Here is a 19889-nt window from a genome sequence, read left to right on the forward strand (position 1 = left end):
CTGGTCATTACAGTTGATTTTCTATTAAATCATTCTCCATTTTGAGTCCTAATACAAAGTCTGGGAGAATAGGAGTTAATTTTTTTTCTGTTTCTAAATAAAAAAGACCATTGGAAAAACTAAAAATAGTTCAACTTCAGTATTCTACATGTTATTGGTTTGTTGTACAATTCTTCCTTTTTAGTTTCCAAAGAAAAGAATTTCTCAACCTTTGCTTTATCTACCTTTTCCAGTTGTGTATAAGGACATATATTTATTCAATGTAAACCCTTCTAATAACAATCCTATCTCACCTTCCCAACAGGCCCTATTTCCCCACACACTCGTACAAGTTACTAGCATAGTAATATAAATCAGTCTGTGCATGCTGGAAGTTTTTTATATTTGAAATAAAAACATGTTAAAGTAGCTATAATCAAACAGACTTTGCTGATGGAGTTTAATCAACACATTGGACAAAAACCCAAGATAATTTATGCCAAATTTGCCACTTTTGCATAGTCCACTTGATTTGCTGGAAGCAGTAACTAGGAACCCAAGTTTTAGTATTACTTTTCTGTTTTGGGGCACATAGATCAATTATTTATAAAAGTTGATGTTCAGTTATAAATGGAAGTGATGACCTTATTTATTGAGTTGAAAAGACCTGGTGGCTTTTATTGAAATGCACAAAATCTACATGCATGCCTATATGGTTTTTGTTTTTTAACCTCATAGGAAATCAATGTGTTGACAGTTGCATTGGTCAATCAAGACCGAGAGAACAATATAGAAAAAAGAAGCCAAGGCTTAAAATCAGAGAAAGAAGCTCTACTAATCGGTAAGGAAATTGTTTTCCTCATCCTTTGTCTTAAATAATATTAAACTAACTCACCTCCAACACATTAACAATTGAAAAAGCTTTGCCTTCTGGTCAGAGGTGAGATTAACTTTGTCAAGATAATATTAAACTTATACTTCAAATTAGGGACATACAAATTAAGGGGTTTTGCTCTTCTGTAACCATGTATATTAGCTGGCTGTACAACATAGAACTGATTACAAGATGACCAATTATTTTGTATCTCACATGTTAACAAACCTAAATTCCAAAATTTGGAAGGCCAGGTTGCATCCAATCCAAAAGTTGCAAATCAAGCCAGATCCCCAGAATCAAAAAAGGCTGCATCCTGAGGTCAGCCCTATAATGCTGATGGTACAGGGACATCTGGACTACCACCAATAGGCTAATCCATGCTTCCCTGCCCACGTCTGGATCCATTTAACCAAGATAAATAAAATGAGCTGGCCACTAAGGAAGGGGAAGGAAGGGAAAATTTTACTGTTATTAGCCCCACAAAATACATCTAGGTCGTTGGTGGGTTTTTTTTTGTTTTGTTTTGTTTTTTGTCTGGACCAGAGACAAAGCTCTGACTGATCCCTTTTTGAGAGTCTCATGAGCACACAGATCCAGAAGTACTACTTACTCTCACAAGGAAGAATTCTTGATGAGGATATGTTGGTGATGTGCCTGGGCCCCCACTGTGGAAGCTGGTATGTTTAAGGGCTCTCTCCATAGTGCTCACTCTAGAGAAAAAGAAGCTGTCCTCCTCACTCTGTGATGCCCAGCACTGATTCAAGCTGCGCCTTGGCACTGACTGTGGTGTGAGGCTCCAAGTTTAAACTGGCTCCTCCTTGGCACTGTTAAGAGTGAAGAATGAGGTTGTTGTGCATGTGAGACAAATTGTTCTTCTCTAGTTGGTATTCTGGCAGAAGTAGCACCTGGCTGCATTTTCTAAATAATGCATGCACTCACCTCAAAATGACAGGTACACCAGGGCCTGTAGAAGTTGGCACAGGAGGAATTAAATTCAAGATAGTCCAAACTTCATCCATCATATATAGATTTTTCAACTACAGGGTTATTGAATATGACATCAACTTAAAGATACTCCAAGGAAAACCAATTATTTTTTTCTCTCTCTGATGATATACAGCTGTAATAACGTGCCATGCACAAGTTTCATAAGACATGCTGATGTGTTATCAGTTCCAGGAACCCAAAATGAACCTGTATGTAGTTGGCAACTGGATTTTTCTTCTATTGGAAAATGTGACAAATGCTGACAACTGTTTCTCTTTTGCTCAGTGTGACAAAGTTGTGATATCCCCATGATTTTAGGGTGTGAACAAAGCACACAATGATCGGTAAACATTCCTTCTCTAAGTGTGAATAATACAGACCACTTGAAACTTTAAAAAATGGGAATGAGTCTCCATTTTTTAAAATTCCATGTTTCTCACTAAGTACTTCTCCTTGTATTTTGTGCTTGGAGAACACAGTTTACTTACACTGTCTCCTAAATAGTACTACACACATACACATTTTTCTTTTCAATCAGCTCCCTCAAAATTTAAGAAATGATCTGCTTTACACAACATAGGTTAATGAGAGTAGATAATTTATAACATGTTATCTCTGCATAGGTCTTTACTATTAGAAAATTCACAAGTATATGAGAAAGAAAAAAATTTTAGTAAGTCAGAATCTTCAATAAAAAGCAGCTACAAACGGGCACCTGGGTGGCTCAGATGGTTAAGCATCTGCCTTCAGCTCAGGTCATGAGCCCAGAGTCCTGAGATCGAGTCCCACATCGGACTCCCTCCTTAGGGAGCCTGCTTCTCCCTCTGCCTATGTCTCTCATGAATAAGTAAAAAAAAAGAAAAAAGTAGGCATAACCAACTCTAAATTCTCCAGGATTTCCCCCCTCATTTTTGGTCTTTCGAACTGGTTTACCTGTATTAGCTTTTGACACTCCTTTGATCACTATATGAGAATGTTTAGGTAGAAGGGAGGCTAGAGACTCAAGTTTTTTGATTAAAATAAACTTGGGAGTTTCTTTTTTTCCCTTCATTTCTCCATTACCTCTCTACCTTGGTACTTTATCTTACTTTACCTTAATATAAGTTTTAAAATAATGTGTTTTCCAATCCATACCCTCCCCCAAAATACTGAGGTATTTAGACCTGTCCTCAGACAGAATAATGCAGAGGAAAGCCATGTAGAAAACAGTTTCTAAGACTGGCAAAATCGATGCTGCCATTAAGTGTGTGTCTCTGCTGAGTTTGGCCATCCATACTTTGTAGAAACCTGAATGTTGGGACCCAAAAGACCTCTCCCTGCAGCTTCTGGAATCTAGATAAGGGTTGTGACAGGGACAGAATGACAGACTATGTGGTCCCAAACTGCTTTGGACCAAACTACACAGAGAAAGGAGTTTTTGGTGCTGGGACTACCCTTTTCTGAAGAATACTTGTAGGTAGAATGACTTTGGGAGTCCCCTGGACTTCTGCTGTATGTGGAGAGGTCCGGAATACTCTTTGCAATTTCCCTGGAATCTTCCCTTGGAATAATTAAGCCCATATAGAGGGTACAATGGGCCTGCTCCAAATCAGCCTAGAAGGCCAGGAGCATAGCAAAAATCTACCTTAAATTGGAAATAGTTATTAGCAATATCTTCATCACATATGGGTACCTATCTGAATATATTCAGATAACACTCTTGGGACACACAAATGTTATATAAAAAAGCAGAGTGGCATAAATCTTGATTTCCTGGAAGAGAAGCAGTGAATGAGAAATATGCTGTTGAAATAGATTCCACATACAGAGAACGTAAAACTGAGGCTAGAACTTCCTAAACAATAAGCAGTGCTAATTACTTGTGACACTAATGTATCTGGCAAAAGTGTGTATTCTTTCTACACATTCTCATGTCCTTTTTATAAAATTGAAGTCTTTAAGACGTAAGGTAGATATACATATCAGTGGGATTTCATTGATACTAGTTGGAGTCTGGCATATTTGGATTGAGTCCCTTGACAGTTCAACCATTCTGCTAAACTTTCTGCTTGACAGTGAGGATTAAGTGCTATATTCCAACTCAGCTAAAAAGATGGGTCCTTAAAAAGCACTTTATTATTTTGATTTCTGGATTATTTTATAATCAATCCTTGTAAAGACAGGTTAACATATAATTAGATCTAAAAGAATTACATGATTATGGAGGGCAGTGCAGGGTACTATTTTATAGCTCACAACTCTACAGTAACTACACATTAGGTCGGCCTGATGTTGTCTAGCATCTAAGCCCGAACTCCTAGTCCTCTTCACATCTGGCCTACGCTTAGATTTGGCATTCACTGAACTTATATGGGATAGAAGGAGACAATACTTTTGATTTATAACCAAAGCTCTGAAACCACTAGCTATTGTTATGAAGAATGGATCAAAAGAATTTTTATTGATAGGCAGATAGCTCAGAAGAGATGTGAACAGCATAACTCTGTGTATCACTTCACCTTCTCTTTTTAAGTAATTCTTATAAGTAGATTTCCAGTCCTACCAGCCCTGATTGGCACCCTGTCAATGCTAGTCATCACTGTAAATCCCACTCCGATATAGTCAAAACCTTCTTAAGAGCTCTGTTGATAAAGTATCTTTTCTTCAGAACTTGCCCAGACCTGTGGTTTAAAACCAGCTGCAAATTCTTAACGATAAGGCAAACTTCTTTACTGATCACCCTGACTCCTCTACAGATCAGGACATACATGTTACGGGGAACCAGGATGTTGCCTTCTGTCAATGCTCCTCCCTCCCCCGGCAATTTCCACTCCTACCATCGGTTCACCCGTCTGCACACAACCAGTCTCTATCTGAACAGGAACATTCCCCCTGATAATGGGTGTTAGGAAGCAAAGGAGTGGACTGTAGAGAAATACACTTAAAGAAGGTTAAATGGTGAGGTTTTGGTGTTTTCAGTGAATGGAGTCGAGGCTGGATTTAGGCTGCACCTGAGAAAAAGTAATCTGAGAAGTGTGTGCTTCTCTGAAAGCTACTGACCATAAAGAATGAGTCATTGACTTAAATCTTGCTTCCAAGACACAAAAGTCCATATCAATAAATCAACAAACATTTGTCAAGAGCCTACTAAAAAATTACCAGCCTTCATTGTGGAAAGGAATCATCTGGGCAGTCTGTTTAAAAGGCAGAATCTCTGCCTCCCCCAACCAGGTAATGTTTATTGTAAAACTGACATCCGAGGTGACACTCAAACAGGCACTGATGGGACCATGTTTTGAGAACTAGTGGCCTGCCATATGCCCGAACCTATGTTCACCAACAGTAGTGATCAGATGATCTCTTCCCTCAAGAAGTCATAGACTAGTGAGAAAGAAAGCAGTTAATGACAATGAAATATGGTTTGTACTAAAATCAGAAATCCCGAGAAAGGGCTACTTACCCTACAGATGCCTTGTTAGAAGAAGGGACAGGCAAACAAGTCCTCAAGGGTACATAGAGTTTCTCTGAAGGGATAAAGGAGTTGTCAAGGCCTTTCAGACACAAGAAACGAAGTACTGAAGGGACCAGATATAGTCTCAGGGGTTTAGTTATAATAAGACTGACAAACTTTTTAAATTTTTTTAAATTAAAAAAAAAAAAAAAAAAAACCCAGCTAACTGTGCAAGATCAAGTACGGTACTCACCAGATACGTGGACCAAACTGCTTTTTGGAAAATAAAAGCTTTTCAGATTAATCACAGTGTCGGGTCCGACTACCCCTCACTCACAGCCTCACCTCGGCCCAGTTCCCATAATTGGTTTAGCACCCTGCAGCTGCTCACAGATACCTGTAGGCTCATGGCTTAGTGGGAAATCCAGATTTCCCACGGTACCCTCCCGGTTGCCTCTCCGGTTCAGTGTTCATGAAGCCTTGTAGGCTGCAAAAAGAGGCAAGAACATTTCAGGCTGGCTTCTGGTCAGGCCTCTTTTGGTTTTCAGCAAGACAGAACCATCCAGAAAGACAGCTGTTCCTCTGCAGAGCTGAGGTTCCTGAAACTCCCTGGGAAGCCCTCTCCCCCAACAAGCTACCAGGCCTCAGAGATATCTGAAGTCCCCAGGAGACCATCAGCAAATGTGGACATAGGGAAGGCTAATCTCAGCCAGGACATTACAAGCTGACACAGGGAGTTTGGAATGAAATTCCAAGCAGCCTGAGGAAGGGGAGTCTGTTCTGGTAGGATTCCATCTGACCAAAATGAATATATAAACTGATATTTTATTCTCAACGGGTAACCAATAAACTTGTTTAAAATAGAGGAGTCCATCAGAAAAAAAGATGGGAGTGGGATCGATTGGCCTTGTGACAAATCACAGTACCTGATGATCCCTGAACAGCCCTCAGCGAGGGAGGCCCGTTCTGAGTACAGGCAGATGGAGGCATCAATTCACCGGGCAAGTCACTGATCCATGGTGGATCTGATTCCTCACGCTGTCCAAAGCTAGGAGGTCTGATTAGATGGTCGTCTTCACCTTACTACTCTGTAATCTATGAGGACTACTAGGAAAGCGGCACTGCCCTTTGGGTGGTGATGTTACATGTAAGCAGATGCTCATACCCTCAGCATATGAACGTGAACTCTACTGTCTCATACCTTAGAAACAAAAGAGAAGGAAAGCTTGTCTTGACTCCAACAGCCCATTCCCTCCTCCCCACCCAAGCCTAATTCTCCAAAGCATGGTCTACACTAACAGCTTCTACCCCCCCCTCCCTCTCCAGCCACCACTCCAGGATGGCTGGCACCCTCACACTGAAGTCATTCTGTCAACATGACCAGAGCATGCCATGTTGCCAATTTCTCAACTCCCTCCATTTGTCATCATCTGCACGTTATACAGTGGACTCCTCACCTCTTCTGAGCAGAAATACTTTCTTCTCTTAGCTACCATGACACCATTCTTTCTAATTGATCACTCCTACTCAGTTTCTTTTGATGAGTTTTCCTCAGCCTCTAAATTTTGGGCTTCTTTGGGGTTCGGGCTTGAGGCCTCTTCTCTGCCTACAGAATGTCAATATGCACTTTGGCTTAGAATCCCTTTTTGTGGCCACTGATTCCCAGATACCATCTCCAACTACCATTTGGTGTCTCCATTTAGATGCTAATGGACATCTCAAATTTAAAAAGCCCAGAAGAGAATGCTTGATTCCCCCTTTTCTTTTTTTTTTTTTTGCTTTGTATATTGGTGGCTTTGTTTTTTTGTTTTTTTATTTTCAGCATAACAGTATCATTATTTTTTTCACCACACCCAGTATTCCATGCAATCCGTGCCCTCTATAATACCCACCACCTGGTACCCCAACCTCCCACCCACCCGCCACTTCAAACCCCTCAGATTGTTTTTCAGAGTCCATAGTCTCTCATGATTCACCTCCCCTTCCAATCTACCCCAACCCCCTTCTCTCTAACTCCCCATGTCCTCCATGCTTTTTGTTATGCTCCACAAGTAAGTGAAACCATATGGTAATTGACTCTCTCTGCTTGACTTATTTCACTCAGCATAATCTCTTCCAGTCCTGTCCATGTTGCTACAAAAGTTGGGTATTCGTCCTTTCTGATGGAGGCATAATACTCCATAGTGTATATGGACCACATCTTCCTTATCCATTCATCCGCTGAAGGGCATCTTGGTTCTTTCCACAGTTTGGCAACCGTGGCCATTGCTGCTATAAACATTGGGGTACAGATGGCCCTTCTTTTCACTACATCTGTATCTTTGGGGTAAATACCCAGGAGTGCAATGGCAGTGTCATAGGGGAGTTCTATTTTTAATTTCTTGAGGAATCTCCACACTGTTCTCCAAAGAGGCTGCACCAACTTGCATTCCCACCAACAGTGTAAGAGGGTTCCCCTTTCTCCACATTCTCTCCAACACATGTTGTTTCCTGTCTTGCTAATTTTGGCCATTCTAACTGGTGTAAGGTGATATCTCAATGTAGTTTTAATTTGAATCTCCCTGATGGCTAGTGATGATGAACATTTTTTCATGTGTCTGATAGCCATTTGTATGTCTTTATTGGAGAAGTGTCTGTCCATATCTTCTGCCCATTTTTTGATATGATTATCTGTTTTGTGTGTGTTGAGTTTGAGGAGTTCATTATAGATCCTGGATATCAACCTTTTGCCTGTACTGTCATTTGCAAATATCCTCTCCCATTCCGTGGGTTGCCTCTCTGTTTTCTTGACTGTTTCCTTTGCTGTGCAGAAGCCTTTGATTTTGATGAAGTCCCAAAAGTTCATCTTCGCTTTTGTTTCCTTTGCCTTTGGAGACATCTTGAAAGAAGTTGCTGTGGCTGATATCCAAGAGATTACTGCCTATGTTCTCCTCTAGGATTCTGATGGATTCCTGTCTCACATTGAGGTCTTTTATCCATTTTGAGTTTATCTTTGTGTACGGTGTAAGAGAATGGTCGAGTTTCATTCTTCCACATATAGCTGCCCAGTTTTCCCAGCTGATACCCCCTTTTCTTTGCCCTAATATGCTCCTCCCTAGTATTCCCAGCTGAGAAAATGCTACCACCTAGCTGCTCAAGCCAAACAGTGAGAACTCCTCCTCCCAAGCCCTTACCACTCACAAGCCTTCCACCAGCTCTACCTTCAGTGCCCACTACCCTTTGGTCCAGACCACAGCTTACCACACCAGGTCTTTTTTTTTTTTTTTTTTTTTAAGATTTTATTTATTTGACAGAGAGAGATCACAGGTAGGCAGAGAGGCAGGCAGAGAGAGAGGAGGAAGTAAGCTCCCTGCTGAGCAGAGAGCCCAGTGTGGGGCTCGATCCCAGGACCCTGGGATCATGACCTGAGCCAAAGGCAGAGGCTTTAACCCACTGAACCACCCAGGCGCCCTACCACTTCTTGTGCAGACACTTCTAAATGGTCTCCCAGTTTCCTTTTCATCTATTCACCAAACAGCAACTTGAATGAAGTTTTAAAAACATAATTCAGATCATATCATGCTGCTACTTAGAACTCTTCTGTTGGTTTCCTGCTATTTTTAGAATTTAATCCACATCCCTTCCTCTGTCAATTCACAGCCCTAAGTGATCTGGCTCCCTATGCATGCTGTACCACCACTCACCAGCCAAGTTTGTTCATCTCCACCTCAGGTCTTTTGCGCATTCTGTTGACTGTACCTGGAATAATCTTTCCCCAGGCTGCCTGTGGCTGGCTCCTTCCCATCTGACACAGGAAAATTTACCTTCACTCCACCTTCCTGTGTGAAGTAGCACCCTACCAAGCTTGAGCCTGTTTTGTCACCATGTTTACCACTACCTGAAAATATTTCCTTTATTTTTAATCTTTGCATTTATCCTCTGTAACTTACCTAGAATATAAATTCCCCCAGAGAAGAAACCTTATCTGTCTTGTGCAATGCTGTGTCCATAGCACTTTGGCAGCTAACTGTTGCTAAGGAAATGCTTAAAGAAGAGTGAATGAAGCAGTAAAAATCTAGCACTTTTGGCTAATTTAAATGCTGCTGCTTCCTTAGTCTTAGGTCTAAAAATGAGAATAAACTCAATGATTTTGATGGAGAAAGCTCAAAATGGTTTTTTATGTCCTTATTTAAATGTGCCTTCCTAATGAGGGGCTTGCCACAGGTTGTACAGAACTGGTCTATAGGTCTTTTTTTTTTTTTTTTCTTATTTTTATTTTTTTTACTATAGGTGTTTCTAAAGCAATTTTTAAGGTCCTGAAATACGCAGAAAGCTCAAGAGTACTGACAGCCTCCTCTGTTCCTTTTTCAAAATTTATTTAAATTAGCTACTTACACTTGTAGTTTCCTAGTTAGGAAACCCATCCTTAAATACAGAAAATTCTGCTTCTCCATGGAAATATCCAAGACCAGGGAGTGAGTCTGTCCCTTTGGAGATCTAGCAGTTCAGTCCTGGCTCCATTCTCCACCCTCGGTTGTCAGTGTGTTTAACCACCGAGCTCTTAGATCCCTCCCAGAGGACCATGAAACAGTCTCCAGTTTCTGGTTTGTGGCATTGCTCATTAGATTATGAGCTACACCTGTCCTTTTTTTCATTCTCAGGAAATATCCTAGTTCTTTTAAAGGAGCTACAAAGAGGCTTTAATTGATTATTCAGGAAGCCCCACCTCACCCAGCCCATGAATCCAATCCCAAACAAGGGCTTAGAAACCACATTTTCTCAAATGGCATGACTAATGCTTCTGTGATGAGACGTGATGGACAGCGGTAGGGTGGGAGTAGGGAAGAGGAGGGGCGCAGTACTCCGGAGGATATGACTAATGTTTCCCATTTCTGCTGTTTCTCTAGCAATATTGAACAGCTTAGTTGCCATCCATAGGAAGTGCTTTGAAGCCTTTATTTAACTACCTGCTTTGGGGGCGTCTGGGTGGCTCAGTCAGTTAAACATCTGCCTTCAGCTCAGGTCATAATCCTGGGGTCCTGGGATCCAGCTGCATCAGGCTCCCTGATCAGTGGGGAGTCTGCTTCTCCCTCTGCCTCTGCCATGGCCCCTGTTTTGCTTGTGCTCTCTGTCAAATAAATAAAGATTAAAAAACAAAACAAAACCTTTACCTACTTTGGCCCCAGATGAATCTAGTGGCAATTGCTCGGTTTGTTTATTTGTTTGTAAAGAAAAGCTAATGGCTTATTGGTATCAGCTACCACAGTGATGGTTTCGAATATCCTCCTAAGGAAAGATATTCATGTCTGGGTTAGAATTTCTAATATATTTTAGAAAGACATATAGAAATCATATAAGCATTTTCTTTTTACTTTTTGAGCAAGAAAGTGTTTCAATAAAAAAGCTTCCATGCTCAAAACATTCAGGTTGCTCTGTCCTGAATCCATAAAGTGGATGAGTTAAGGGCAGGACTCACCAGTGAATAATGCCTCAAAGTTACCTGATTTTTGGAAGACTACTACATTATTGGTTAGTACTGTGTGATTTATTTTTAAGATTTTACTTATTCATTTGACAGAGATCACAAGTAGGCAGAAAGGCAGGCAGAAAGAGAGGGGGAAGCAGGCTCCCCGCTGAGCAGAGAGCCCGATGTGGGGCTCGATCCCAGGACCCTGGGATCATGACCTGAGCCGAAGGCAGAGGCTTTAACCCACTGAGCCACCCAGGCACCCCAAGTACTGTGCAATTTTTAAGGTTCTTATTTATCTCCATTTACCAATAGAATAGTAGAAATTTTTAAGGAAGTATACTGACCAGTCTTACTTCTAGAGGGTAAATTCATTCAATATACATTTATTGTAAATGTATACTGTATTCCTAATACTGAACCAGAACAGGCACAGACTGTGTTAACAGCAGAGTTCCCGGGAGTTACGGACCCAACAATGGGCCTAAGGGTCAGACAGTAACTCTTGAGGGAGCATGTACGCAGAGGTGTATCAACATCACAGAGGGCAACAACAGCCGCTCCAGGTCCTCCCATTACTGGTATTACTAAATTTCCTCCTTCAGTACTTCATCTCCCAGGCCAAAAGTTATCAACCTCTTCCCCATTCCCCCCATCCCAGCCCTCTTCTGACTCATTCTGTTTATTCTACCAAAGACATTTAACTTCACATCACATTCCCGTGGATATTTATAGGAGAGGCTGTGGGTTATCTAGGAGATGGTGAGGAGTTTCTGTTCAGTAGAGATTTTAATAATGAAAAATGCATTTATCTGCTAGTGCCCTTGGGGTAGTTTACTCCTTAAGGCTGCTCAAAACCTCTCTACCTTCTAAGATGCCGCTCACCTCATGGGAAACACACAACCTTGTCACTCCAAAGGCTGATCAGTCAGTCTGATGCCTAAGCAGAGGTCCCACCAAGGAAGGGACTATTGTCCCTGTTTTGCAGGACCCCTCCTGGCTCTCGAGTCACTCTCTTGAAGCACCCCGTCCCTGCCTGGGAGAACCTGTGTGCCAGGAGAAGAAAGGAACAGGTTCACCTTTCACAAAGCCAGAGATGACTACTCATTCTTCCCCCTTGTCCTCAAATGGAGGTGGGGGAAGGGCCCCCCTACCATTTGTCGGAGGCTCCTTTTGGAAACTAGTGGACAGAGCACCACTTGCCCTCAGCCTGGGACAGGAGAGAGAAGCCCATTCACCATCCCGCAATAGGACTTTCCCTTAAGAATTCTGCCCCCTCTCCCAATTAATAAATGCAAATACGTGTCACTGTTTAAATACTTCTAACTTATTTTTAAAGTAAGTCCTTCATGAGCTTCTGTATTTTAACTCATTAGTAACAGAATCACTTACTGTGCCACCTCACCGGATTTGAGAGCCTCAGAAACACAGGAAAGTAGTTGCCAGGTCTGTAAAATTAAAATATAAATTAACAAATAAAGTGGTAGGGGAGGAACAAAACAGTTCCACTTAAATATATGAAAATAGCTATTCGCCACTTAAAGATATTAAAACTGCCATTAGTACCTTTTACATGGCCATTATTTCATCAAAGGGCATTTTAGCCAAAAAAAGGAAGAACATAATCTCAGAATAAAATGGTAGTTCTTTATATCTCAAGAAAAATGGGGTCAGTCTCTAAAAACTGAGGTTTTGGCATAATGGAGAAATAATGAATTATTTCCATCTTCCTCATTTCTCTGTTAACCACTATAAACCTCACAGAAGCAGTGTTCTGAGGACAGGTCTTTGAGAGCACGGGCTAGACCCTTTGGTTCTCTATCCTCAGACAAAGGCTGAACTGGGAGCTTTGCTTGAAAACAGAAACTCATCCCAGACCATCCCAAGCATCACACAGGAGATCAGGAGGCCACCAGACCCCATCCCAGATCAACCCAAGGTCCCCCTGCAATTCCCAGGATGACCTCATGCAAGAGCGACGTCTCCTCGAGGGCTCGTCCTGCCTGCATGGCAGGCAAGTGCAGGTCTTTCTCTTGACCTCTGCCTCTCAAGCATCAAAGTGGCCCAATGAACAACATGAGGGCTAATACTCAGATTTAATTCATCTCGAAGTCTACTTAGAACTAAAAAAAAGTCAGTCTGAACACAGTTTCCTAGAAAACAGCAGCGTACAAACTATGGAGTCTTGATTTTGGATATGGGAGCAGGAAGGAGAGAACAGGAATGCTTTTACTTCAGCCCTGACACTGAATACCCTGCTTTTCATTTGTCAGTACCATGTTGACAGCTGATTTTCACAATTGAAAAGACTTCTGATTTAGAATCAGACTCCAGCCAAACCATCCATTCCCGGGCCTTTTTAAACGATCCTGTAAATTACAGCAGCGGGGAGGAGAGAGGGAGAGCTGGCTCTGTTTACACAGCAGCAACAACCAGGGGGAAATAAAGGTTTCAGAAAAGATCTGGGCTTCCTTCAGTGGCAGTTAGGGGTAATATGGATTAAATACTTTTTGTAACTAGCAGCTGTACTTATCAGCGAAATCGGAGGCCATGCGATCTCTGACACAGCTGTAGGAGCCATTTTCATACTGCGAAGTCCACCAAGGGAAAGAAAAGAGAATTTTATCCTCCCAATAACTACAATTTTATATTGGTAAATCAAGCATAAAATTGGTAGTTGAAATACTTCCAGGAGTCTTTGTTTAGCAAATACCTTTATTCATCTATATATCATCTCTGAGCCTAGCTTTTCTAACTACTACCATTCCAGGAGCTAGAGTGTTCTGTTTGCCACGTTTCTAGGACTGTTTCGGAACGGGCTGTTACTGAGTGCTGTTACAGTGGTGAGACCGTAACTCAGCCTGATGAAACCATTACGGGGTTCGATGACACTATTTGACTCCGACTCTTAATTACCTTTCAGTGATGTCCATTGTTTGTCTCTTTAATTCAGGCATCATATCAACGTTTCTTCACGTCCATCCTTTTGGAGCCAATATAGAGTACCTTTGGTCATACATGCAGCAGCTGGACTCCAAGGTAAATTCTCTTTCTCCGGGGGACCCGCACTGCTAAGATTTAGCGTGTTGACTGCTGGCTGCAGGTGGGCCCATGGGAGCTGCCTTGGGGAAAGAAGAGCATTTGGATTTTCATCAGTACTTTTCCACAAGGACCTCCATTTTGGGCAGATAGCTGTCTTCTTTTCACTTGCTTTTGTCTTTATAGAAAGAAGAGCAGTTATCTAAAATGACAATGACTTTCAGCAGATGCCAAATTACTCTGAAAAGCATATGAGGGACTGAAAATTACAGGTTGGCCTGGAAGTTCCCGAAACAGGGAGAAATAAGGTCAGGGTGGCTAATGGGGCATTATCCTGAGACCATATTCTCACAGGATTCTGTGGTAAAGACTCCCCACAACAGAGGGGAAATCACCTCAAATAACATAAAGATCTGACAGGACTCTCAAGAAAACGGTATTAATGGTTGTTTTTCAGCATTATTCTCTAAATGGAAAAAATGACCAAAAAGTTATTCTCAGTGGTGCCTCCCCCAAGGGTGACACCCAGAGTCAGGACATCGTTCTTCATTTCTCTGAGGCTCAGTCGGCCTCATCTGCAAATTAGCTGTGCTCCTAACCCACTGCAGTAGTTGTGTTCTAAAAGACACAAAGGGTTCAATGTGTGTATCAATTTCTGTATCAAATTCCAGTGAACAATGAGAGGGGGCCCTGTTGAAATAAAGTCACGTCATTAGGCAGCATTGCTGGGGAAAGCCTTGGAAAGGGATGAACAGAGAAGCAGAGAATTGAAGGCGGCCACTGAGTCGCTTGTTGAATGTCCTGCTGGGAGGGAAAATGGAAATAAGCCCTTGCACAGAGTACAACAAAGTGCGCGGGACATGTAGGACCAGGACCCCAGCCCACAGTTCTGTGACCCTGACTACGCACACATGCAAGCCATTCAAAATCTTCAATGGCCAGTATAAATTAAATGACTACACTGTGCTCTCAATTGGAGTTAAATTATCTTACCAATTCATGGTCACAACTGCTTAACCTTTCTAATGGTCTTATACTTCCCCTCTGAGAGAATCATCTGGAACAAAAAATATTTTTCAGTCACAGGGATTCATGCCCTTTTCATCTCTCACAGCTGGTAATAGGGTAAACCAAAACAGAGTGAAAGGGGGTGAGAAGATTATAAGATTCTGAAAGTTCACACACACGTTATTGTCTTCTTTGTGGCCTTCCGTCTCCTGGACAGGGAGGGATAGAAAATGCTTATGTTAATTCAGATAAAATGAGGGTCAGCTATACCATCTTACTTTGTTGAAATTAAGCTTTCTTGAAGGGCTTCTTTGCTTTTTACCCTCACCAGTTTCATCCTTAGTATCAACCCTCCCTTTAGCTGGAAGATTAAATGAAATACTGCTTTCACTAGAGTGGCTTGGCATAGAGTAAGTCCTCGAGAAATTATTCCTATTGTTGCTATTATCCTTCCCTTGCCTTGTTGACATTGATTTCCTTCCCCTCCTGGAAATCCCAAGTGGGAAGCCTTTGTCAGGCAGCAGTTGTTGTTTTAGTATATACATGAGTTCGTGAGAGTGTGTGTGTGTGTGTGTGTGTGTTGGAGGGAGGGGTGTAAAATCACCTGGTGGGGTGATAAATAATGAATTATCTTATTCTATTCTAACCATCAGAACAGAGTGTCCATCATCCATTTGTTCAGGCAAAATTTGTGTGGTCTCTCTCTGTAGTCTCTAAGGAAAGAATTCATACGACTGGTCTCTGACCATTAGATGATTGGCTTTTCTGGAAGGGATTCAGTTAAAGGGAATTCTATTTTATCTCAGATGGGTACTTTTATTTTAGAAGATAATGAGGAAAACATTTCCTTCATGGAGGGAAATACAAAGGGTCTTCCCCACATATTCCTCCATCTCCTGAATGAAATGTTCACTAGAGCTGTCAGATTGTTTCCTCATGCCTGAAGTAAAAGTGCTCTAAAACTCCTAGATGCCAGCAATTAGACCAAATATTCTTTCTATCCCAGTGAGGATGAAGGGATATTTAGACTTTCTAATCCACAGACCAAATTATTGCTCTAAACTGGAATTCCATATCCTCAGGGCTTTAAGCAGAAAACAAAATAATGAGAGGTTTGCCCTTTAAGTACCCACCAGGGCCTTGTCCTTGTATCAGCTGCCAGAAGGCTCAGAATCGTGGAGCCACCACCAGCCCACGGACTCAGAGGCTTTCCAGTGCAATGGCCTGGTGCACCTGCCTCTGGTTAATCAGAAGGAGCTGGGGGTCACCAAGACCCCACTAAGTTTTGGTTAATGTTGCATGAAGGCAATGGATTCAGTTTAGCCTCAACGACACACAGAGAGTTCGCTGATTCTAGTAGGATGGGTTTTTAAAAATTCCGATTAGAACAGCCCGGTTTGACATTGGACAACATCACATTATGACAATTATAAAGTAACATTTAGGTTCTGGCTACTCCAGTGCTGACGAGAGCAAGGAAAGCAGGCTCAATCAATCCAGCCTGTAATGGAACTGATTTTATTAGGATTTCCCCAAAGGCCACATAGGAGTATAAGAATGATTAGAAATGGAAGGAGAGCCAGGAATTAATTTAAATTATGCTGGGCATGTGAACTACACATGGCTCCTAAAACTGTATAGTCCAGTAATAGGCCATTTTCCAGTTAAATATTATTCCTGCTCTTGATAATGATACGTTGCATATTTTTCTCTTCTCAGCCTTTTCTAAACCGTCCACTTGCATTCACTTAGCCCTCTTATAGAACAGTGTCACCATATGACCACATCACAAAGATTCACTCAGAGGAAGGCAGGAGAAGGGGGGGTGGGGGAGATGGCTTCCTAAAACTTTGGTGAGTTAAAAACTGTGCCCTGGGCGCAGGCAGGTAAGCTCTTCAAAGAAGGCAGCACTACCCTGAAATGGTTTCCAATCAATACAGAGAACTTCCAGGTCAGCCCTGAGCCCTTCAAGCCCGCTCCAAGACCCTGAGTAGCAAGAAAGTCACATCTAGTAGAGTGTTAGCAGATGAGCATATCCTGTCTTACAGTCAAGAGGAGGCGTTCTTCTGCTTTCCCCCAGTTTACATATTTTTTCAGACTTAAGTTCTCCTAAATGTGTCTGGCTATCCCCTCTACACAAGTATAGCCCCCTCCCCACGCCCACCAAGTAATTTGATTCTGAAAACCAGATTCAACATAATATGGCTGTGGATACTGGAGGATTTACAAAGACCTGTTGTTTTGACTGCTCACTGATGGGCTTGGGGGCCATAGGCGTGTACATTTTCCAGCAGAGAAACAAGCCATTTGCATGTTGTACTAAGAGCATACCTTTAGAAACACAAAATTAAAGTATCTTGTCAGTTCCAAGGAGATTCAAATTGCCATAACTGGAGAGCATTCCTTCCTAGACCATAGTTCGGCAGTAAGGGTAGACAGAATGTTCTCGGTGGTGTTTGTTAAGGTTCCCCCCCCCCCCCGCTGCCAACTCTGAAAAGTCTTCAGTATTACGTATATTCCAGTGTTCTCCTAAATCGCCACCTGTCATAGTATGTTAACGATGAGTTTCTATTGTTTAGGCTATAATGAGTGTGTTTTTTAGATAGGACAACACCTCTGGAAAGCACATGATAAATGAAGCATTGGGGGTAACAGTACTTGGCTACGTAAAGAATAAAAAGGAAGTTGCTCACACGCAGCAGGAAAAACTGACAAGGTTACCAGGGACCCAGTGAACACTGGGATAATTCCCGGCTTTTCATGAACCCAGCATGTCCTAGGGATCAGAGAGGAACAGGGATGGTCAGAGCACCAAAGCAATCTGAGAAAGAACATTACTCTCAAAAAGTTTGTAGTCTGAGGAAATGCCAGAATATTTATGGAATAACTGGATAATCAGACATGAACTAATGAAGGGCTATACTGGGCAGGCAGAATTTTAGTGGGACAGAAGTTGGAAGAGGGTGAAGTTGAAGTCCCTGTGAACTATATATACCAGGAGATATCCTTGAGTGTGCGCTCACTCTCACACCTCCTTTTGGGGTGCCGGCGCCAGTGCCGCCCCACCTACACCTTCTACCCTCCCTTCTCTCCTCCTCTCATTTTCCATCCAGATCCTCATTTTCCTCCTTCTGTTTATCTTCTTCCTTTCTTTTCCCCCCTCCCTCCCTCCCTGTTCCTCTTCTCTCTAGTTCTTTCCTTCTGTCTTCGTAATTCCTTACTTACGTTTAGCTTCTGTCCCTTTTTCTCCCTCCCTCCCTTCCCTTCTCTTCTTTCTCCAACCATATTCCACATTTCTCTCTGCAAAAGTCTACTGCAAGGAGTCTGTGTGCTGATGCCATGCGTTGCCCAGGGATATGAAGAATGAACAAGATTTAAATGTGCACTAAAAGCCAACAGTTTATCCTATGGAAGGAAATTTGGTTTTGCAATTGGCTTCCCTGACTCTTCAGCCTTGACAAAGCCTATGCCAGGTCTTTTCAGTGCCTCAAACAAGAACCCCTTATCACTCAGCTTCTCTTGCCTGACTGATATGGGACATGGAGCCAACCATCCCCATAATAAAACTGATTTATGTCTGCTTGTGTCAATTTATATACATGCTTAGAGGCCTGGCAAGGAAGCAGTGGGCTTGGGCTGGAGTCAGCAAATCAGAAAATAAATCAAGCAGATCTTAGAAATTACCTCCACAGTGTTAGCAGCACACAAGCCCCTTGGTTACATGGAGCCTTTATTCCTTCTCATCTTTTTTTTTTCCCCTTAATTAGAACAAATCAATCATTTCTAAAAGAACAGATGTCAGAATTAGAAAATTTTAAACAAAACAGAGGTGGCCAGGGATCCACTGACAACATCAAAGACTGAAAATACACAGACCACCCATTTTTGGGGGGACAACAGCCAGCTGAGGAAGCGGGTATGAAAGCATCACATGTGTGACCATCATCCCCACTTTCTAGAGCACCGACTACATGGTGTACAGGTAAATGAGATTTGACAGGCACAGCACAGGTCTCTAACCTAGATGGTAATGCCATACAGAGGTCTCTCAACCACGTGTATTTGAACCCTCAAAACAGGGCTGGCTTTGGCATCCAAAGCCCCAGATCACCTGCTGGCCAAGTACCCCCTTCCCTGACTCCCAGTGGCCTCCACCCAGGACAGACAGACGCTTAGAATTCCTGAGCTCAGAATGGATTTGAGGACAGGTTAGGGTACATTTCACTCAGAGCTTAACCAGTGAGATCTGGCTGCTTTGTCTTATGTGAGGACTCCAGGACTCTTTCAGTTCTCAAAACCAAGAAATTATAGGTAGGAAGATAAAGGATATTGTCAAGGCAAAAGTAAAAACTCTTTGGCCACAGGGTTAAAAAAAAAAAAATTAAATTCGCTCTTTGTCTTAAAAAATCCCAAAATGTGGTATATCATCGAAGTTATTCTGTCAGGATACAGAAAGTTTTAAAAACCATCAAATTAACTTAAAAGCAGTTTCTCCTTGATCTTTCCTCTGGCATGAGATACAAAACATCTTTAAGGAAATGCTCTGGAATTCATCTTTGAGCCTTATTAAATGGAGATTTTGGATAGTTCTGAGGTGGTCTCGTCTGTATTTGTGACACATCCCTGTCCATATTCAGGCGGTTACCTTGCACTGCCAAAAGCCACTCAGCATTAACTACTTTTGAGGACACTCATTTCCATTATGCTAATTTCCAGCTCTGGCAAAATCCAGGGAATGGCTAATTGGTCATCCAAACTAAGTAATCATAAGGATTTCAAATCCAGTTTTACTAGTGGGGACTTTAGTGACTTATTTAACATCTTTGTGCCTCAGTTTTACCCTCTGTAAAATGGTTTTTATGGACTACCGTGTGTAATAAATGACTGACTACAGGAGAAGCACTCAGGAGAGTACACGCAGCACAGCACGTGCTACTACGTTTATCAGTTGCCATTTGTGCTTTAAAGCGCACAGGAGATCTAGCCCATTCTGTCAGTGTGAGAGCTCTGTAGCAACCTAGCGGTCCCGTGAATTTTAAGTAGCTAGCCCAAAGGCCGGTGCTAACAGATGGCGGGGCCAGCACCCAAATCCAAGATCTTAGAACATCCAGGGATCTCTTTCC

The 19889-nt window shown here is 42.1% G+C and overlaps 1 protein-coding gene across 8 annotated transcripts in view; it reads left to right on the forward strand.

Moving 5' to 3' along the window:
• ENOX1 (ecto-NOX disulfide-thiol exchanger 1) overlaps positions 1-19889 on the forward strand; it is a 568173-nt gene that overhangs the window by 543733 nt on the left and 4551 nt on the right. For all 8 annotated transcript variants that reach the window (XM_044249790.1, XM_044249789.1, XM_044249788.1 and 5 more), the window contains 2 exons: positions 718-820; positions 13673-13758. In XM_044249790.1, the coding sequence (XP_044105725.1) occupies positions 718-820; positions 13673-13758 (189 nt within the window). The remainder of the gene's footprint in view (positions 1-717; positions 821-13672; positions 13759-19889) is intronic.

This window comes from Neovison vison, chromosome 5 (genome assembly GCF_020171115.1).
Source record: "Neovison vison isolate M4711 chromosome 5, ASM_NN_V1, whole genome shotgun sequence".
Taxonomy (NCBI): Eukaryota; Metazoa; Chordata; class Mammalia; order Carnivora; family Mustelidae; genus Neogale; species Neogale vison.